The 22,143-nt window shown below is 43.9% G+C and overlaps 3 protein-coding genes across 8 annotated transcripts in view; all 3 read left to right on the top strand.

Annotated features, from left to right (window-relative positions):
• The window catches only part of AFF3 (ALF transcription elongation factor 3), a 339,923-nt gene that overhangs the window by 193,545 nt on the left and 124,235 nt on the right, over window positions 1–22,143 (top strand). For all 6 annotated transcript variants that reach the window (XR_010826790.1, XM_066984090.1, XM_066984089.1 and 3 more), the window contains 2 exons: window positions 10,537–10,573; window positions 15,819–15,870. Coding sequence is in view for 5 of the 6 variants with exons in the window: in XM_066984090.1 (XP_066840191.1) it covers window positions 10,537–10,573; window positions 15,819–15,870 (89 nt within the window). In the remaining variant the exon portion in view is untranslated. The remainder of the gene's footprint in view (window positions 1–10,536; window positions 10,574–15,818; window positions 15,871–22,143) is intronic.
• LOC136787029 (inositol 1,4,5-trisphosphate receptor-interacting protein-like 1) lies at window positions 1,702–4,209 on the top strand. The gene has a single exon (XM_066984110.1). It carries the CDS (start codon window positions 2,852–2,854, stop codon window positions 4,031–4,033), a length of 1,182 nt encoding a protein of 393 aa, XP_066840211.1. The 5' UTR covers window positions 1,702–2,851; the 3' UTR covers window positions 4,034–4,209.
• LOC125180085 (inositol 1,4,5-trisphosphate receptor-interacting protein-like 1) lies at window positions 4,420–7,146 on the top strand. Its single transcript, XM_048048177.2, has one exon. It carries the CDS (start codon window positions 5,830–5,832, stop codon window positions 7,009–7,011), a length of 1,182 nt encoding a protein of 393 aa, XP_047904134.2. The 5' UTR covers window positions 4,420–5,829; the 3' UTR covers window positions 7,012–7,146.

Genomic DNA, 22,143 nt, shown 5'->3' with positions numbered 1-22,143 from the left:
ATTTTTACAGAGACCTTTCTAGTTGGTTCCCTCTTGTCCTAACAAAGTAGAATCCCCATTTTATTTAAGCTAAGGATGGATGAGATTTTATCTAATAGTACATGCACATACCTTTATACATATGACATGGACACTGTATTGTATGCTGGGTGGCCTGCATAGCCAGAAATTAGAGTTCTTTGTGTGAGATGTGGATTAAGTACCCAGTGAATCTCCTCTTGGAAAAATCCTACGTTACTGGCCATAAAAAACGATAAATTTAGATACCATCTCTATTTGTAAATATATTTTAAATAATTAAAATATATTTATTTAGCCTTCTCTGAATCTATACAGTTGGATACTCAAGAAGGCATCTGCTTTTCAGGCTCCCAAATGCAAATAATGGTTTCCTAATTTTTCAGTTGTGTTTTTGAAATATGCATAAGCTAACTATTGTTTTTCACAAAGAGTAGTGAAAAACCTTTGTTGTATCTCATAGGAGATAACTCCTTAACCCTTAGGAAGCTTTCCCACAGATAAGCTACACAGCTGTCCCAAGTTGTTAGAACCTGAGAAATACACCAAACTGTAGAGGATGACAAGTTACTCAAAAAAATGGGCCTGTCAGTCAAGTAGTGGGCAAGACCAGCAAAGAGGCTAATAGGCTAACTTTGGGGCATCAGCTCCTTCCTCCATCTCTCCATCACCATGCAGTGTATGGTACTGTGAATTCATTTCCAGCCTTTATGAAAGTGCTGAGAGATCAGCTGAGGTCATTTGCAGTTTCTCTTCAAACCAACACCACTCCAGAGGAGTAAATAGACTGCAATCCTTTAACAACAACAACAAGAACAAAAATCCCAGGTGAAAAGGTATTCATGATCTTGGGAATGAGAAAAAGCTTGTAAGACTCCCACCTCGTTGCAAGGATGCAAATCATTCTTACTTTGCTGTCTATAAAAACTGAGTGTCAGCATCATTACTTCCTGTACATACCAAACTACTTTTCACCTGCAACTCAAGTAAGTAGTGATTTGACAGCCTGAAACTTGAAATTTATTAATTAGGCTATTAAAGTTGCAAAGGCCACAGGAACTATAGCTAGACTGGTTTTGAAATCAGTCTAGCAATAAAAGCTAAATAACTGAGTTTTATGTATTACACGTACAACAGAATTACATTTTTGAAACTGTGTGTGTGGATACATCCACCTATATAGCTCTATATGCTCCGTGGATGGGAGGTTGCATGTGCATATGCTACACGTGCATATAAAATCAGACCTCACTAACACTGGAGGTCTACACTAATCCACAAGAATGGAAGTCATTGTCAGGTTTGAAGTGCTAGCTACTGCCCAGTAGGTTTTCTAGCACAACACTACCAGGAGAGCACATACAGGGAGCTGTCCTTTATATAATACAGGTCATAAAGTTACACTTGATCATTAACTTTGAATTTTCTTTCTCTGTGGAATTAATTTGTACTCTTGAATTTACTAGGAAGGGGCAACGACTGTCTCTTTATTTCTTGTTTTTCAAAGCTTGAGGATAATTGAATCCGTGTGTGATGTGACAGGCTGCATGTGCTTTCTTTTCTCCTATCTCTGTCACACTTTGTTATGTACAAATGATTAGGCATTATTTGATTGTAATTTTATTAAAAACATCTTAATAAATAAACTTTAAATGAATAATTAAATTTGATGCTTGTATGAATGAGCTTTCATGTTCAGGCATTAATTCTCTACTCTTCTGTGGGGAAAAAATGCTGTTAATTCTGCTGCCTCCTTTTCTAGAATACATCCTAGAAACAATAAGGTTGGAAAAGACCTGCAAGATCATCTGGTCCAACCATCCCCCTGCCACCAATGTCACCCACTAAACCATGTCCCTAAGCACCACGTCCAACCTCTCCTTGAACACTCCCAGGGACGGTGACGCCACCACCTCCCTGGGCAACCCCTTCCAATGCCTGACTGCTCTTTCTGAGAAGAAATGTCTCCTCATTTCCAACTTGAACCTCCCCTGGCACAACTTGAGGCTATTCTCTCTAGTCAGTCTCACTTCAGTGCCAGGTAAAACTATGGATTTTTTATTTGTTTGTTTGTTTGTTGTTTTGTTTTGTTTTGTTTTATTCTGGGAGTTATTGAAAAACTCCCAGAATTGAGTTTATTGAGGTCCGCTGATGGGCCTCAGTGTACCTGCCAAGGGTCAAGCTGAAGAATCTGCCTGTCCCAGACATCCCCTGGGTGCCGGTGCCTCAGGACTGAGCACATCAGACACACGGAATACACTGCTCAACAGGCAGTGGGAATTGCTCTTGAACAGCTTCTCTGCAGCCAAACTGTATTTGGGGTTCCAGGTAGCTTAGGAAGATGTTGTGTGGAGGCTTGCAACAGAGACAGCTGCTAGCAGCCAGGCAGTGACCACCCAGACTCTTGAGAGACTCCGTTCCCTCCAGGAGTTTCTGGCTATGAAGATGCCAACAAATTGCTCGTGTTAACAAACGTTCTGTCCATGACTGCCTGTGCAGCACTTTGTGGGGGAACGTGGACATAGCGTACTAAGTGCACTGCTGACACACAACACCGTGCCCACAACATGGTAATTACAGGCATGTCAGTCTCGCCTCAGTCCCAGGTAAAACTTAGGAGAAAATTATTCTAGGAGTTACTGAAAAACACCTGAAAGACAACGTAGTCATCAGTGATAGACAACATGAGTTCATGAGGGAACAGTTTTAGAGACTGTGTAGGTACCTCACAGTTTTAGCGACCTTATGTGTGACATGATAAGTCTTCTCATGTCCAAGAGCTGCAAGGACCTTCACACAAACTTAGAGAGGCGAGGCGAGGGGGATTGCTGTGATGCAATGTGACATCACAGTGGTGCCAGTGACATCACAAAGGATGAGTCACAGCGGGGGAGCTGTCATCAGGGCCAGCAGCAGGCAGCACCACCACACTGTGGCCTGGGCCGTCGGTGAGTGCAGCTCGCACCTCCTGCTGGCTATGGCTCGTCTGATCTTCGTCGCCCTGGCTGTGCTGGGCATTGCCCAGAAGCCGTGGTTGGTGGATGATCACACGGATGTGGATATGCACGAGAGAATGCAGCAGCATGCAGAGCAGCTGAGTCAGGGCATGGCTCGGCTGCTGCAAGAGATGGAGCAGAAGAGACAGGAGCAGAGTGGGGTGGCCCTGGGAGCTCTGCTCTTCACCGCCTTGCAGCAGTGGCAGCTCTGGACCTTGGCTGACCTCCTTGTCCTGCTCTTTGGGCTCTGCCGGTGGCTCAGGAAAAGGAGCCGTGAGCTGGGCAGCCGCAGCAAGCAGGGCAGCTCTACAAGGAAGAAGGAGGATGATGGCGATGCAGACCAAGACGGTGACTCTGATGACATCTGGGAGCTGGGCAAGGTTTGGGACGATCGCACCCAGTGGCCGGCGCCGTACATGGCAGACAAGTGCAAGGTGGTGGAGGAGCTGGTGGACGAACTTCTTGGGGCCTGCCGAGGACTCTCCATGATCTGTCCCTTCAAGCCACAGCTGCAGCCAGCCATCGGTGTGGGCTGCCTCTACGAAGGCTGGAGTGCCCGGGAAGACAACGTCCTGTACCGCCTGCTCGTGCCCCTGAGGCCTCCCCCTGGACACACCTTTCACCCAGAACTGGGCACCGTGGGGAAGACGGCAAAGAGGAACCCTGGCCTGCGCGTGGAGCTGGAGTGCGCCTGTGTGAGGGAGCAGCTGGTGGGGGACATGCTGTGCTTCCTCCACCACCCCGAGGACGAGCTGAGCAGAAGACAGGAACCCAGCCTCCTACGCACCCTCTGCACCGGCTCCTACCTGAACATGGAGGAAACCACCCGCTGGTTCCAGGCGTTGGTGAAAGCAGCCTGGGAGCTTCTGCCGCAGTCGCGCTGCTGCCGCCTGACGGTGCTGCCCTCACGTCGCTCCTGCAAGATCAAGTTGGTCAACGCCTCCAAGAGCACCCTCTCCATCGAGATCACGCTTGGGGTGCAGATAGATGGCTCAGGCACCTTCCTGAGCCTGGCGTAGGCCGCGGACAGCTTCACCAGTAGCCCGGCGCCGCTGCACAGCACCAGTTTCTCCAGCAGCGCAACAGAGACACCTGTTAGCAGCCGGGCAGTGACCACCCAGACCCTTGGAGAGACTCCATTCCATCCAGGAGCTTCAGCCCATGCAGATGTCAATAAACTACTCTTGTTAACATACACTCTGTCCGTGACTGTCTGTGCAGCACTTTGAGGGGGAATGCAGACATTTCCCTGCTCAAGCAAGGCCACCTAGAGCAGGCTGCCCAAGGCTGTGCCCAAGACGTGGTAATTACAGGCCTGTCGCTCTCGCCTCAGTGCCAACTAAAACTATGGAGAAAATTATTCTAGGAGTTACTGAAAAACACCTGAAAGACACTGTAGTCATCAGTCACAGACAACATAAGTTCATGAGGGGAAAGTCCTGCTTAACGAACCTCATTTCCTTTTACAACAAGCTTTCCCATCTAGTTGACCTAGGGAAGCCAGTTGATGTCATCTTTTTGGATTTCAGCAAAGCTTTTGATACTGCTTCACGCAGTATCCTTCTGGACAAAACATCCAGCCTACAGCTAGATTAATGCGTAGTATGATGGGTGAACAATTGGATGAAGGCTCAGGCTCAAAGAGTTATGGCAAATGGGGTTACATCAGGCTGCTGGCCAGCCACTAGTGGGGTTGCCCAGGGCTCCGTTTTCGGTCCAGTTCTCTTCAAGGTTTTCATAAATGACTTGGGCGTCGGACTTGAAGGTGTTTTGAGTAGGTGACACTAAAACAATGACACTGAACTGGGAGGCGCTGTTGACTCCCTCAAGGGTAGAGAGGCCTTGCAGAGAGATCTTGACAGACTGGAGTTCTGGGCAGTGATCAACTGTATGAAGTTTAACCCGAGCAAGTGCTGGATTCTGTCCCTGGGAAGGGGCAATCCTGAATATACATGCAGACTGGGAGATGAGAGGCTGGAGAACAGCCCCACAGAAAAGGAGCTGGGGGTTCTGGTCCATGGCAAGTTGAATAGGAGTCAGCAGCTTTGGGTACCGCAGTAGAAGGAAGGTACAAAAAAACTAAAGAGTGTCCAAAGGAGGCCAACAAAGATGGTGACAGGTCTAGAGGGGAAAACTTATGAGAAGCAGCAGAGGTAACTTGGGTTGTTCAGCATAGAGAAGAGAAGGCTGAGGAGTGACCTCGTCGCCGTCTACAGCTTCCTCAAGACGGGAGCAGAAGGGGAGGTGCTGATTTCTTCTCTGGTGACCAGCAATAGGACCCAAGAGAACGGCACAGAGTTGCGACAAAGGAGGTTCAGGCTGGGTGTTACGAAACGGTTCTTCTCTCAGAGCGTGGTCAGGCACTGGAAAAGACTTCCCAGGGAACTGGTCACAGCACCAAGCCTACTGGAATTCAAGAGGCATTCAGACAGTGCTCTCAGATGTGTGGTTTGACATTTGGACGGTCCTGTGTGGACCTAGGACTTGCACTCAATGACCCCCATGGGTCCCTTCCAACTCAGGATAGTCTATTATTCTACGTCCAGATGGCTTTTCACTCTTTCTCTATTTAGTTCTGCAACATTCACCAGGAGATGTTCTTTTCACCTTGATAATTTACCACAAAGCAATTCAAGAAATAGTATTTACATTTGAAGGAGTAAGAGCAAGTATGTTTTGCATCACATATTAAGAGAAGATGAAATTTGTCACTGTTTTAGCAACCTTATGTGTGACATGGTAAGTCTTCTCATGTCCAAGAGCTGCAAGGACCTTCACACAAACTTAGAGAGGCGAGGCGAGGGGGATTGCTGTGATGCAATGTGACATCACAGTGGTGCCAGTGACATCACAAAGGATGAGTCACAGCGGGGGAGCTGTCATCAGGGCCAGCAGCAGGCAGCACCACCACACTGTGGCCTGGGCCGTCGGTGAGTGCAGCTCGCACCTCCTGCTGGCTATGGCTCGTCTGATCTTCGTCGCCCTGGCTGTGCTGGGCATTGCCCAGAAGCCGTGGTTGGTGGATGATCACACGGATGTGGATATGCACGAGAGAATGCAGCAGCATGCAGAGCAGCTGAGTCAGGGCATGGCTCGGCTGCTGCAAGAGATGGAGCAGAAGAGACAGGAGCAGAGTGGGGTGGCCCTGGGAGCTCTGCTCTTCACCGCCTTGCAGCAGTGGCAGCTCTGGACCTTGGCTGACCTCCTTGTCCTGCTCTTTGGGCTCTGCCGGTGGCTCAGGAAAAGGAGCCGTGAGCTGGGCAGCCGCAGCAAGCAGGGCAGCTCTACAAGGAAGAAGGAGGATGATGGTGATGCAGACCAAGACGGTGACTCTGATGACATCTGGGAGCTGGGCAAGGTTTGGGACGATCGCACCCAGTGGCCGGCGCCGTACATGGCAGACAAGTGCAAGATGGTGGAGGAGCTGGTGGACGAACTTCTTGGGGCCTGCCGAGGACTCTCCATGATCTGTCCCTTCAAGCCACAGCTGCAGCCAGCCATCGGTGTGGGCTGCCTCTACGAAGGCTGGAGTGCCCGGGAAGACAACGTCCTGTACCGCCTGCTCGTGCCCCTGAGGCCTCCCCCTGGACACACCTTTCACCCAGAACTGGGCACCGTGGGGAAGACGGCAAAGAGGAACCCTGCCCTGCGCGTGGAGCTGGAGTGCGCCTGTGTGAGGGAGCAGCTGGTGGGGGACATGCTGTGCTTCCTCCACCACCCCGAGGACGAGCTGAGCAGAAGACAGGAACCCAGCCTCCTACGCACCCTCTGCACCGGCTCCTACCTGAACGTGGAGGAAACCACCCGCTGGTTCCAGGCGTTGGTGAAAGCAGCCTGGGAGCTTCTGCCGCAGTCGCGCCGCTGCCGCCTGACGGTGCTGCCCTCACGCCGCTCCTGCAAGATCAAGTTGGTCAACGCCTCCAAGAGCACCCTCTCCATCGAGATCACGCTTGGGGTGCAGATAGATGGCTCAGGCACCTTCCTGAGCCTGGCGTAGGCCGCGGACAGCTTCACCAGTAGCCCGGCGCCGCTGCACAGCACCAGTTTCTCCAGCAGCGCAACAGAGACACCTGTTAGCAGCCGGGCAGTGACCACCCAGACCCTTGGAGAGACTCCACTCCATCCAGGAGCTTCAGCCCATGCAGATGTCAATAAACTACTCTTGTTAACATACACTCTGTCCGTGACTGTCTGTGCAGCACTTTGAGGGGGAATGCAGACATTTCCCTGCTCAAGCAAGGCCACCTAGAGCAAGCTGCCCAAGGCTGTGCCCACAACGTGGTACTTACATGTTAGAATATGCTCACATTCTTGAAACAATAAGGTTGGAAAAGACCTCCAAAATCATCTTTCCACTCTTTCTTCATTTTTACTGCCTTGAAAGCTTGATGATGGGTTTGATTTCTATTTATATGTTTGTGATGTTATGATCAGCCATCATTTTGTTATTTGAGAATTAATTTCTCCAGTTCAGGAAAACTGGTGTCTTGTCACAAAATTGGAGCAATTATTATCAGAAGCTAAGATATGATAATAAGGTTGTCTTTTCAGTGCCCATTTCATTTACGTTTTCCTTTCTTGTTTATTTTAACAATCTGGAGGAAAAAAAAAAAAAAAAAAAACTCCAGAAGTGAAGCCTTCACCTTTTCTTTTTTAAGTTACATAAAGGCATATTTTTTCCTACCTCAGTGAGAGTATTCTCTATTTCATGACTGTATTTTTAGTAGCCTTTTTATTAAGAATAATTTGTCGAGAATCAAGACACTTTAAAGAATCAGTTAAAAGGAGAAATGAAAATGTTATAGCTCTTGTTTTGCTGAAGTGAAATTTGAGGCAAAGCAAAGTCAATGGCAGAGGTAAGATACCATTCTAGACGGTTAAAAGGTAAGGGCGCATTCTTCCTGAAGTTGATGAAAATGTAAAAGGGTAAGCAATTTCCTTGTTTAGCAGTTTCAAACAATCTTACAAACAAAAGGATATTTCCATCAAAATAACACTATTTCCCAAAACGGAAAACAATCTCTCCACCTATAGGTACATAAATTCACTACTCTGGAAACCAAACCTGTTCTAAGAGCCTACTTTTATTGGCAGCCTGACTGGCTACTAGAATAACATTTAAATTCAAGTGTATATATCATTATATCAGCACTGCAAGCCAATTCTGACTTCATAAGATTATATTCAGTCACGGGGTGGGGGGTGGGGGGGAAGTCTTTAATATTCCTTTATCAGAAACATTCATAAAATGATGAGGTAATATGTCAAAAGCAGACAATTTCAAATAATTGAGAAATTATTTTCAGATATGAAACACGTAGCGACATTGTCAGCATATGAGACATTCTAGTGTAGACGATGGTAGAAACTCTAATATTTGCCCCAGAATTTGATGTCTCCCATTTCAGATATGTAGGGTGTCACTGAATTACAGATGTGTGCTATGCCATAAAAATTATACAGATTTAAGTCATGCAGTCCAGAAAGCCTTTACTCCAAAGCAAATGGTGCAGATAGAGGAGATTTGACCAGCCAAGTCTTCAAGAGCCCAGTGCCCACCATTCGGACAATCTGCTTTTGGAGTTGCCAAGAAACCCTTGGGCCCTCCAGCCCCTGAGGCATGTTTCTGCAGGACCCACAGCAAAATCTTAGCTTGGCCAGGTCAGAGCATCCTTGAGCTCTCTGGGGACTTGCAGTTCCTTTCTTCAAATTTCTACCTTGGAGATTTCTATGGGTGGCATCTCTGTGGGATCTGGTGAGCAAGTGGGGAGATAACACAGACAGGAGTTGGAGGAAGAATGAAAAAGGGAAATATTTTAAAATGTGTTTCTGTGTTTTTGTTGTTGTTGTTGTTGTTGTTTTCTTAAATTTAAGACCAACCTAAGGCCTGAAGTCTGGCTTCTGAGCTGTAGCAAAGCTACAGGCTTCTCAGCTGTTTCACCTCTTTAAAATGTAGCAGAAATGTACACATTCCAGCTTTTGCCTAGAAGTAAAATGAACAAACACATGAATAGGAACCTCCCGCTTCCAGCTGTGTGTCTGGCCCATCACTCAGCCTCTTTGTACCAGAGATCTAGTCCAGGGTCTGATTCCTCACCAAAAATTAATGTTACGTGTGCCTGGCCTCTCAGAGTAGTTCTTACTGTTGTAATTGCAGTGTGCACTTGAGGTGGTACTCCTGTGTGTATGCATGTTATCTAGGAGCAGAGCTGCACAGAGGACACCTTCCCTTCAATCAACCATAGCCTGCCACACCTCGGGCTGTTTCTGGCATGATACAGGGCCCTGAACTAAGTTAATGGCTGTATTAAAAGCCTTGCGGGCACAGCAGAGGTACTCAAAATATTTCAGAGAAATAACTGGACAGAGGCCATTTTCATATAGCCTATTTTGGGCTGATTTTATGGTAACCAATATTCGAATATGAGGTAACTAGAGGAGTAGCTAGTGAACATATATAATAATATACAGTAGTGTGCTCATACCACCAACATGGGGCCAGCAACCCAAGTTTTTAATGTGTAAAGCTTAAGAGCTGCCTATCACTGGACAGAACTATTTAAAATGTAGCAGATTTAAACAAACCTACTCAGAAGATTTAGTGTAAGGCTGATTACTAGCAATGCATTCTCAAAAAGTGTTCAAGGAGCTTCACAGCTTCACAAAACACCTGACATTTCTACCGAAGTAAAATTACAATATCATTAACATTGTGTTGGTCAACAGGGACCAGACTGAGAGACCCCAGATATATTTAAAGGTCAGGTGTTTGCTTGACAGAATTTTTATGTTAACCTCATATTTCAGTATCTCCAAAAGTGTTCTTTTTTTTTTTTTCAGATGATAGTTATTTTCTTCTTGTCCTTGTATTCTTACTTTATTTTTTTCCCAATTTAAAAATATTGTATTATAGTATCTATTTATATTTCCCTTTTATTTATAGGCTTCTTTCACATTTTTATGAATGTAAGCAAATTATGTGAGTAAAATATAGGAACATTTGCATGTGAAAAAAAAAATATTGTACCATATTCATAAATATCACAGTTGTGATACAAGGCTGACCTTGTAATGTCAGGGACCCAGTGCTAAAGTCTGTATTTCCATTCTCCGGTGCTGTCAATATCAATGTGTGAGAAGGAAAGATCAGCTGTGCTACTACCTCAAGAATCCAATGGTCCATGAAACAATATTGGTCTTCACTCTGTCTACTCATCTAAACTAGTGGAAAATAATAGACAAGTTTTGGTTGATCAATAAATGAACAGTAAGCAGGAGACTGGTAATAACTATACAAAGAATTGCACCTTTAAAGGGTTGCTGTGAAATAAGTTTACAAGCCTTTGGATTAAAGCATTTTCAAAGAAATACTGGATTTATTCTTGTAATTGGAAGTGACTTTTAAACCGAATGAACAATTAACAATATTGTTTGTATTGTTAAGGTAATGTTCAAGCAAGTATTACAGCTAAAAAGTGCCATAAAAATAACACATTGTACCTTCTTTCTGTTATTATTGTAGGAGTCACAACAGGGATCTACAGGACACAGCAATACAAGTAAGTACTGACTCGTTTATGGCTGCACTGGGTGGAGGGAATGACAATGACTGTGAAAACCAAGGGACTGAGAAAGCAACGGTAGCAGACTGGGACAGCACAGAGCTTTCCCAAGAAGTACTCTGTTTTAGCCAAATGTGGGGAACTGAATTCAAGGGTGACCATCAAAATACCATTTCTTTTGGTGGACTGGAAAGAACAAAAAGGATTCATTTCATGATGTCTATTTCATTACCTAGGTGAGAAAGACTGAAACAGCAAAAGAATGGCTTTTCTAAAATGCTAGAAAAGAGATGACCCGGTTGCTTGGGCAAGGGCACTGCCAGATATAGGCTGCCAAAATGTTGTGCTGAAAAACCTGTTATCACTTATCTGTCATAAGCAATGGTATATTTTGTGGCTATTGCACCATAATAAACAACATAATCCTACCAATCCAATACCAAATAATGCCTCAAAGACCATGTGGCTGTGGGTCTTTTTTGGCTAGCAGTGTGGGAAGGGAAGTGATGTGTGCTTGCATGGCTCCTGGTTGTTGCTTTTCAGTGGACTCCAATATACAAACCGTGGTGCAGATCAGCAGCACTTTAATTAGATTTAGTTATGGTGAAAAACTTAGCAGCTGTATTGAAAGGAAAGATTGAACTGTTCCATGAAACAAAGTATTAATCCTCTCCCCTGACACCTCTGACTGTTGTTAATGTTGTCTTGCATATTAAAAATACATGATCCTACTCTGCTCTCAACATAAAATCGTCTCAAACAAAAGAACCATTTTGTTAGCTTCCTGACCTGTCAGCCAGCACAGAGCCCTGTTTTCAAATTACAAGGCTGTGACTGAAGATGAAAAATGCCCTGAGCTGGTAGGTAGGGCTTTGAAAGTGGCTGGTCACCCACTGCATGAGGGAGAAGACATCCAGCAAGACAAGCCTGGGAGACGTAGGCTATTAAAACAGTGCAGTTCTTTCTTCTGCAGTTCTTCAGGGAAAGGTCAGCAGGCGGAAGACAATGTTGTGAAGAAACACGCAGTGGTGTCACTTAATTGCCAGTGTCAGTTTGATATTGCTGTGAGGACCAGCACTAAGGAAATAATAAAACGCAAAATGGCTGAGGTCCTGTCAGAAAATAATGAATACAGTAATGAGAGAAGGAAGCGCAAAAGGGCCATAAGAGAGAGGGCTATGCAAACATGCAAAGAGTCATGAGCATGACAAACACACAAACTGAGCTGAGGGCTTTGTGATGACATCAGAGGCCACAGTGTTTGGATAGCTTTGGTCATAGTTTCATTTAATGTATTTCCTTCTTGCAACACTTTAATAAAATAGGTTGTTCTGCAGTTCTAATGAAACATGCTCTCCTGTGGATTAGGGAAGCAGTCCTGCCCCCTTACACCTTTCCTCTGCTCCTTACTCCTGCGGAGTCCAACCTCACTTCACTTCCAGTTCCCCCATCAGCCCTCCTCCCTGTGGTATTTCCAGCTTCTTATTTTCTCATTCATCCTGCTCAGCAAAATCAGTGTGTGTTTGCTGCTGGGATAGAGTGCACTTGATACTGCCTGGCTGGGTGATGGCAACCAAACCAAAGAGTGGCTGAACCCATGCAGAAACACTTTCTTCATTGGTATCAAAATTTAGGGTTGCTATCAGACACTAAGACACATCTCCTAATGTTGCAGAGGAATTTGACTACCTCTGAGATGTGTATCCATGAGGATTCTTGTCAGAGTGTTAGAAAAAGACATGCAATAAGACACAGGTAGAATAAAACATAGACCTTACCAGTCCTGTACAACAAGCTCACAGAAAACTCATGGAAAAAGTATTTGGATGTTAGGAAATGCTACCAAATGACTCCATATGGAAAAGAAATTTAATGGTCTATGTACTGCATTATCCAAACACACATCTTCGGAGTCCCAATTAGCTGGTATTCCCCATTGCACCATGTCTTCTGTGGAGTGGCTCCTGAGCCCATCATTTGCAATGTTCTTACTTCAGCTGCTAGCATTGTCTTTCTCATAGATAACATTTGCATTTCTCTCATCCTTCCTCCACAAGGAAATCAAAGCATTTAAAAACCCTTAATGGCTGAAGTTGTATTGCTCTGTTACAATAAGTATTATTTATCCTTGTTATCCAGTGGGGGAACTTATGCCAGTTAGGTTGAATGATTCACCCAAATTCCTACTCAGAGGAGAACACTCCTTCTCTGGTCTTCCGCTATTCAACAGGGAAATCCTACAGAAGTCCATATAAAATATATTTTGAAATGGGAGAAATCTAATCTTCTCATCCGGTTATATTTAAAACAATTAGGAAGTGAGTTGTGTGAGAGTTAGCAGGAACTAGCAAAGAATTCCCAGGCCTGTGGCTGAGGATCTGAGGGCTGATGTTTTCCGCCACAATCTTCTGGAGGCACGTGCATGCACACACACCCCAAGACACAGGCATGCACACACACACGTCCACATCCTTTTCAGAAGACATACACAGTGCATAGCACCTGAAATGAAGTGTGCTAATAGTAGCCTTGTGAGGTAGGTAATGTATCCTTTGTCAATTCCCATCTGACTCAGAAAAACAACAGACTACACAAATTTGCCCACTAAAAGAAATCAGAGCTAGACAGGTTTTAGCAGTCCAACAAGTGGCAGCCTCCCACAATGGTACCTGCATGCATTTGGCAGGTAACATGGAAAATGGGAATACAAATCTTGGCCTAGCCAAGAGTGAGTGTGGGGGAAAAAAAAAAGAAAAAAAAAAATTGTTCTGACAGATAATTCCCTTTTATTTATCCAATAGCTTAACAACAGCGTATCTGTGACATTCAACTATGCTTAGCCTATACACATTTCTCAAATTTCTGTGATTCAGTCAAGTGTGAACAAAGTTGGTAAGAACTGATAAAGCATTAATGACCAGATATTCTACTCTGGTAGGCTGGACTGATGCATTTCTATCATCTGCAAAAGCTTCATCCTTCCCCTCCACACAGAAGTACGTTAAGTGACGATTAGCATTAAAGCAGATGCAAATGCTTACTGTAGGGTAATTCATTAATATCCAGTTTGGCTAAATCACAGAGATTCTCTTTCCTCTCTCTCCTCACAGTACTTGTGCTGTTTCCCTTGTTGCTACATTAACATACATTGCTGAAAGTAGAACCGATGTGAACTCTGGCAAAGCACTCAGGAATCCATATTCCTCCTCACACTCAAACAAACCAGTGTTCATGGTAATAATTCATCACTTACACAAAGTCTAAGTTACGAATAGAAAATCTTTGAATATGTGCCAACTGTTACTGTTGGTTTCTTGTTCCAAATTACCATAATGCAGATGAGCTCCAGGGCTCCAGGCATCCTAAGGCTGACAAACATGCACTGTAGCAACAGCTTTCTAGCCAGCAGGTTATCATCTGGATATGCTTTCTGAAGTCTCTGTTAAAAGTGAAAAGTGACCTAGAGATTATGGACTAGATGTATTCCATCCTGTGTGGCTGCCCAGCTTCTGCTTAAATTTTAGGCACCTTTAGCTTACCTAAAGGTTCACAGAGGGACACTGGTGTTTTTGAAGTCATCCAGAGCTTCCTTTTCACTAAAGATTGGACACATAAGTTGGGTACACTCAAACCTTTCTACAGGGGAGGATGAGATCTACAAGCACCACAGCCAGGTGTTTGCACTACCCAAACCTCCTTTACTAGACACCCACATTCAGAAGTTTACTTTCTAGAGTAAGTCCTTCAGCATGCTTCTTTACAGCAGTGGAAAGACATTGGTGGCAAAATCCTGCCTCTTCCGATGGCAACAGCAAATTTTCCAGAGGTGCCCCTACCAGCCGTTGATGACACCTCAACGCTGTATGAAAACTGAGGGTGAGAACTTTGCCATCAGAGAGCGGATGATGTGTAGTGTTCATGCGCATGGAATAGATTAGGGGCTGATCCAAAACCCGCCCAGCTCAAGTCAATGAGTAGAAGATCAGACAAGGGAACGCTGATACAGCCTGACCAAAACAAACACTTTTCACAGTTTTTTTCAGAAGGCACAGGTGGATTTTGGCTTAATGAAGTTCGTTAAAAGGTAGTGGAGGAAAACACATCCATCACTAAGCTAGTCACACACAACCTCTGTGCCTCCTTGTCTGCTAGGCAACATAAACTCATATGTAGACAGCTATTTGTGCCCAGCAACACACAGGAGGATCAGCATCTGCAGTCATGAGGTACAGAATTCAAGTTCAAGGTGATTCAAGTGGAGCAGCATGCCCTGTTCATCCACGTTAGAGCTAAAGAAAAACCTTGTGCTGAACTGTAACTCTCAGGTTTCTCAGAGTGATAAGTGCAGTAAAGAACAACCGCCTTATTTTTGGAAAGAATGAAAGAGGGAGAAGGAAATGGCCTGACATACCATAAACAGTACCACCCCATCAGCCAGCAGCCTGCTTCCCTGGTGTCTGTGCTATGTAACTAAGTTACTTTGGGCACATGTGGTTTTGGACCACAGAAGAGGTCATCACAAGCCAATGTACTTTTCCAGGATGCTTGTGAGTCATAAGGAAACAAGAAGAAGAGGAAACCCTTGACCCCCTGATACTTCTCAAGTATTTAGGTACTTCTACTTCAAAAAAAAAATAACTTAACTTGAAAGTTAGCTTTTTCTTACACAAAATAGCAAAGAGGGTTTCTCCAGACCCTAATTACAGCAGCTGAAGATCAGGTCAAAAGGTGTCAAAACACTTACGGTGTCAAAATGAGCATGAATCCAAACATCCATCTGCAGAAGTGTGTCCTAATCTCTGCCTTAGTAGCTTTTGCCGGTACTGTTCTCCTTTGTATGAAATGGTTCCTGGAACAGGGTGTGGGAGTTTGTGCATGTTGGATGGGACGCACTATCAATAGTACAGCTGTAAGACCCTGGAGAAGTCCTTTCTATGCCTCCAAGGTCTGCTGTTCCTTGTAAAGGTTGAGTTACTTGAGTCTTTCTGTCTCCCCTGTAGAGTTTTCTTGCCTGACATTGCCAGAGTACAAGTCCCAGTGACAAGAAAAGTCAAGTCAGGGTTGACTCCCAGCTTGCAGATACTCCAGCAGCGCCCCAGCAGCCCTGTGATTGCCTCAGCAGTATTCTGTGCATGTGGCAAGAGCAGTCAGCGTTAGCAATGCGTACAGCCTTGACATATCACATCTGAGCAGTTTCCATATTCACCCATTTCTGATGTCATTTTCTTTTTCTCTTTTAAAGGAAAAAGTGATGTAGAGCCAAAGAGTCCAGAGAAAAGTGCAACCCATACATCGTAAGTCACTTTTGCTTTTATGATCAGAGAAAGCATCTATGTTTTTATCAGATTGGTTTGGCAAAATAGGATTTGTCTGTTGTGGTTTTGGTTTTGGTTTTGTTTTCATTAAGATAAAGCTCTTTCACTGATGCTGTTCTTAAAAAGGCTTTTTAGATAATGACTAAACATTAATTATTCCTAGAACTTTTGCATGCTAGTAAGTCAGAGATCTTCACAGGTGAAATGGTTCCCTATCATGCTGAATAGATATGAAATGATTTTTGTGGGTGTGTGAGGCTGGCCTTTACAATCTGACTTCAACATTACCTTAAAGCTGCTGGAGTTTGTCACACTTGCTAAAAAACATCATGTCACATATGCCTTTGATGTACTGATGTAATTTTAAAAGACTGCAGTCTGCAGCTTCACCTCTGAATTACTTGAAATCCAATTACAGCTATCTCTGGTCTCTCACGATTTTGTTGATGTTTTTGAATTAACAAAAGAAGTCGAGAAATAGATAGGAACAGGCACTTGTAATATATCAGTGTTCACCTTCACTCTAGTGCAACAATAGAAGCTTTTACCATTTTTAACTCCAGTATACAAAGGACTGAATTGTTTTACCAACATAAACCAGTCTACGAAACAGATGGGCTGCAAGTTAGAAAAATAAATAGCAACAGTCTCCCAAACTGAGCTAGATAAATGAATGCCTTTAATATTTACCATGCAAGAGCAGTATGAATTTCTACAAAACCATTCACCTTTTTAATCCCATTTGAGGGAGCGAAGTTCTTGTAGCAGTCAGTCATGTGAATTTTAGAGTGCGTCTTGCCTATAATTTATGTTTCCTGATTCCTGTTATTTAAATTCAGAGCGTTACATCATGTAAATCTCACAAGGTGTCACCATTTGTTACATGGCCAAAAGTAGTCACAGAAGGAGGTACTATAACGGTGATTTGTAGTGGGATGTTTTCATTTCTGCTGCAAATACACATTAAAAATCTTCTGGAAATGAATCTAGAAAAAGATTTGACATGCTGTAAGAAATGGCTTGTCCTGTAGATTGTGTTGTGGAATGTAATTACAGTATGTGAGCATATTTAGCCAAACTTATTAAATGAATTAAGCATTAGCAGCCTTATGCCTTCTGATAGTATGATTGCTGGGAATGGTTAATAGAATGATTCCAATAATTATCATTTTTAAAAATAATATTGCAATAAAAACCAAAAGAAGAAGGGTTTTAATGCCATCTGGAGGTATTTTGGAGAAATGAACACATTTATTTTCGCTGATATTTAGCAATATGTAAAACATGAGCCATACTGCACAGTGGTTTTGCTAGTCAGATGGTATTTTATTCACGAGGAATGTTTTAACTTTCCTTTCTTCTCCTTTATCAGCTTAAAACTTTAAACCTTAGAACTTAAAAGAATAGGGGTTCAGAGATGTGCCCTAATATATTTTGCTTTGATACTACATGTTGTGCCATGTAGTATGCCATTTGAAATACAACAGACTTCAAAATCTGCTTAGGTGTGAAAAGTTCCTTGCCTAATAAGACAAAGTAGTGCGACCTTCTGAAATGATGTACAGTTTTCTATGTACAGGGTGTTTATAATGCTTATCTTTATGCTGTTGCTATATTCTAAGGCTTCCCCACAGCAGATACTGGTTCCTAGAGCAAATTTTAAAAGCAGAAAATACTTCTACCCCTGAAAAATGGCTGTATTCAAGAAGCAGAGGACCCTCTAGTTCGAGAAATTGTTTGTGTGGAAAAGGAAACAGGAGAGAAAGTGGGACATGAACGGGAGGGAACCAGCAAGTAGTGCACCAAAAAAAAAAAAAAAAAAGAACAAAAAAAAAAAAAGAGAGAGAGAGGCCTGGAGCTAAGAAAGAGGAGAAAGATTGCAAACACTGAATTTTCAGAAAGATATATAAAATTGAGAGCAATGGCAGAGAAAACCAGAGGTCAAACTGGAAAAGAAAAAGCAGGGAGAGCAAAAGCTGTTAGTAAACTAAGATGTCTGTTATTGAATAGTGCTGAATCCCTGAGTGCTACAGTGATGCAGATTAACACATTTCAATGTGTAGGTAAACACTAACATCCCAGTTCTTGTTCTGCTACATTTTGTTGGCCTTCCCCAGGCTGCTTCTCATTTACACCTTCTTCTAGGACAGGCTTTTACCCCTGTTTCTCAGACAGCTGTGAATGCAGACTTGTCCTTTTTGGGGATGCGGCAGCTCACACCTGAGCGCAAGATGTGCATGGAGAGGACACCCCAGCAGGACCCTCTGTCCTTCTGGTGAAAGGCCCATGTCTTCTTGTGAGGTGGTGCTCCCCTGAGGGTCGCAGGAGTCTGTCCATCTGCTCCTGGTAGGGATGTTGAGAAGGAGAGACGCTGATGTAGGAGAGGTGGCACCTTCAGGCCTGGCTGGCAGAAACCACGGGGAGCCAGAAAGGATGCGCTGTGGATTCATTTCGTTGTGAATCATTGTTTCCGCATGGAAATGAAACAAACAGCAGCAGAAAAACCCACAAAGCGAGGCGTGTTGGCCTAGATAAAAATAACAGAAAAGATGGGGAGGAGCGAATTAATGTTTCTTTCTTGCAAATGTCTTTTTTATTTTCCTCAGGCATGTTACAAGCCACATACTCAAGCCAAGCTTATATGACTCAGTGGCAGTTAATTCATCCTTGGTGTAGATTTACTACCACCATCCAAAGATTATTTATGCAGCTCCAAAAGACAGGTTGATTGCCCTCCTGAATCAGGCAGTGAGGCGCTCATGAACCAAGCATTTACATCAAGTCTCCCCTGAAAAGATTCCTCTTGCCTTGTCCACCGGGCTCCATCCAGGGCCTCAAAATCAGGTATTGGGGCTATGCTCTGGAGCCAAAGGGATGAAGGTGCTGCTCGTAACCCCTGCAAATATGGAAATCTAGAGTACAGGATATGTGCTGTGCTGTTCAGAGGGGTTTAGGTATGGGAAATGCATTGTTTTGAATAGCATAATGCATATTTTTTTCCTGTATGCATTAACTCTGTGGATGGACTCTGGTAGGACAAAGCTCTCCACTGATAATAACATTAAACATTAAGAAACAGGCATACTTTAGATGATTCACATTAATTGATGCAACATCCTAATTAGGCAGATAAATAAGGGCAGTCATTACAATGCTAGAGATAACTGAGATGAATGTAAGAGAATGAGAATTATGCAAAACCATGAAGGAAGAGCAGAATCTGAGCAGATTTGTGCCCTTTTGCACACTGTTCCTATGGCCTTCACTGTGTCTGCATGCACAAAACTCACCTGAACTGGTACTGAAGGATGGCAATAAAAGGTGCAAACAATACAAAGGTGTTAAGCTGTCTTGAGTCTTCTCCAGTTGATTCATGTTCCTTGTAATTGAATGCTTTTAAAGCCATACGAATTCTGGATTTGAAGGGCTTTTTGTTGTTGTACTCAATATGTACAGCTCTCTATGGGTCATCTGATTATAGCTTCACTGCACATTTCTAAACTTTTAGGACTGCTCAGAAATATTCAGCAATGTTTCATTCTTTCAGTTTTGTGACGGAAGGTCAGTTTTCAATGGTTAGAAAACTTTCACAATTTTGTTAAAAACATCTAATTTTTATTAAAATCCCTTTCCCCCCAGCTTTACCAGTTGTACGCTGAAGGACAGGGTTAAGGAGGGTGAGAGAAATGGAGAAAGAGTGCTCTTTTGGTCTTTTATATTTTTAGATATGGGGTTTTAGTTTTTCTTTGGAAAAAAAAAATTATTCCAACCAGTGCATGTGTTTCAGAGGGTCCAGTGGTGTCACGGTAACTCCTTATCTCACCAGGGGTCTGAGATCACCCATCCTTCCACATGCAAAATATGACAACATTCAAAAATATATACAAATATGCAATACACAAATATACAATACACAAAACACCCCAAAAAAACCCCGCTCTTGGGATGACTTTCGATGTACTGTCTGTTGCGGTGTTCTTCAGTACCTTCGTGTTTGTAAATGATTTCCAGTTCAGACTACCCAAGGTTAATCATGCCTGACTGTGATTCACTGCTATGCATTTACCTCGACATTTCTAGCGCACTTACTTAATGATATCAGCACTAGCGATGAGATACCTCGGTGCTGTCTCTTTATTATCCCTCCCACAATTGTTTTCATGCTGAGCTGCTCCAGATTTTTCCCTCCCTTTTTACAAGAGAATTAACCAAGATTGAGGGAGGCTTCTATAATTTATGGCAGTTATGCAAGTTTTGTCCTTTACTAATACTCTCGGAGAGTCACAGATCTCACTATGTGTGTTCACTTGTTTGCTTTTGCCAGGCAGAAATAGATGTTGGCTCCATTCCTTCTGTGAGACGGTCTCAGGCATCACTTGGAGAACAGTTTGCTCAGGGGGATCTTCATTAACAATACTAAATTCAGCAGTTTCCAAGCTGCCCATTTGCAGAGATTAGTGCTTCGGTCTCTTGCCCATCCAGCTGCTAACATCATCCACATCACCCTGGAGGTAGAAATAGGAAACAGGTACTCAGAGCAATGTTACTCTTTTTCTTCCTCGATGCGACCTATGTCTATGTTGGCACAAGCACCAATATATTTTTATTTCTTGCCTTTTCTTCCTCCTTTGTATCTTACTCCTTGTATCTCCAGTGACCCACAGATAGCATTTATTAGCCAAAAACTCCCGCATTTCCCATTTTGCAGATGGGAAAACAGAGGCAGAGGCATTACAAGGTGTCTCCTAGAGAGCAGGGAGAATCAGTCTCAAATTCAGGAGACCAGCCTGAGCAAGTGCTGCCAATGCACCACCATGCTCTGAGCCCCGAGGAGCTTTGGCTTCCACATCTGCCTGGCGTCTGATCTTGAGCCAGGACCACAAGTCTCTCAGGCAACCGCTGCGACCTGACTGAGCACCAGAGTTGGAAGAGGAGCCCTAATCCCACCTCACTTTCAGCAAAAGGCCTGGTGCAGGTTATTTAAAGTTAGCCTTGGCTTCCCCCCATCTAAAATAATAATTAGACCGCCATGGAGACTAGCTCATTAATATTTGTACGAAGTGTTGAAAAATGCAATGTTCTGTAAAAATGGCTAAGGATTACTCATCCAGAACAGTAACGGAAATGAGTGGTAGTTTAAGTTTTTAAAGACAGACTCAGGTATTAAGTGGTGAATGTCCTGAGCAGTGCCAGCAGCAGGCAGAGGCTGAGGGCTGGGTGCAGGGAGGGCTGTGCTGATGCCTTTCTCGGCTGCCTGCAGAGATGGGGAGCTCGGGCAGCCCCTGCCCCATCACCACTAGCCCATCCTGCCCCACAATTTCAGTCGTAGCTTCTTGGACAGTCGCCACCCAACTTAAATTAGGATTTGGCTTTTCTCTCACTGTACCTGAGGGAGGGATGGCAAACAAGGAAAGGGCAAAGGATGCAAGCTGGAGAGCAAAAAGCCTTCCAGTGGTACACCTTAGATATCCTTCTGCCTGCTTGCCACAAAGACTGTGATGGCTCAGTAGAACCAGAAGATAGGTGAAGGGTCTGAAAGATGACGGAAAGGGTGAAATTCATACAACTGTGGAAGGCAGCCTCTAAGGAAAGGTGCCCAAATTTTTCTGTGTATAATCCACTTTTAGCTTTCAGATTAAGATACCAAGGCAACTTCTCAAACAGCCTTCCACAGCTCAGATTTGGGGCATTTTCAAGGGCAAGGACATCTGCAGCAGACACACATCAGCCGGTGATTTCGTCCTCTTTCAGCAATTGCATGGGTTCTATTGCAGGCCATCATGAGGGTATCAAACTGGTGAGCCACAGTTCAGCATCATCCATCCAAAAACACGACTTCCAAGGGGTGGTGGACAATTTATAAAAACCAATAATTTTTTTCTAAGTTTTATTGTTTCTGAAAACACCAGATACACATTGCATCATTAATGGCTTTTAATGTATGTCTGTGATGTATCTGAGAGAAGTTTTGAAGTCCATACTAAAACAAAACAAACAAAAAAAAAACACACTGAGATGAATGAACACAGTGTTCTTCAGAGCGATGGAGGTCTTGAAAACCATAGAAGCAAATGTCTAGTATTTATCCATGAACCAAGTAGCTGGCAGGAGAAGAAGGCTGGCTTCATTGCACTATCCCACCTGTTTACTTGAGCCTGGGCTTGCAGAGCTAACCCCTAACACTGCCAGACTGTCATTGCCCAGCCAGTCCAGCAAGAGCAGCTAAAATTTAAAATGCACTCCTCAGCTCTC

The sequence above is a fragment of the Anser cygnoides genome, chromosome 1, assembly GCF_040182565.1.
Source record: "Anser cygnoides isolate HZ-2024a breed goose chromosome 1, Taihu_goose_T2T_genome, whole genome shotgun sequence".
Lineage (NCBI taxonomy): Eukaryota > Metazoa > Chordata > Aves > Anseriformes > Anatidae > Anser > Anser cygnoides.
The sequence above is the reverse complement of the archived record's forward strand: the minus strand, read 5'-3'. Positions and strand labels throughout refer to the sequence as shown.

Coding starts and splice junctions, on each gene's coding strand:
- LOC125180085 (XM_048048177.2), top strand. CDS start 5,830: ATGCAATGTGACATCACAGTGGTGCCAGTGACATCACAAAGGATGAGT.
- LOC136787029 (XM_066984110.1), top strand. CDS start 2,852: ATGCAATGTGACATCACAGTGGTGCCAGTGACATCACAAAGGATGAGT.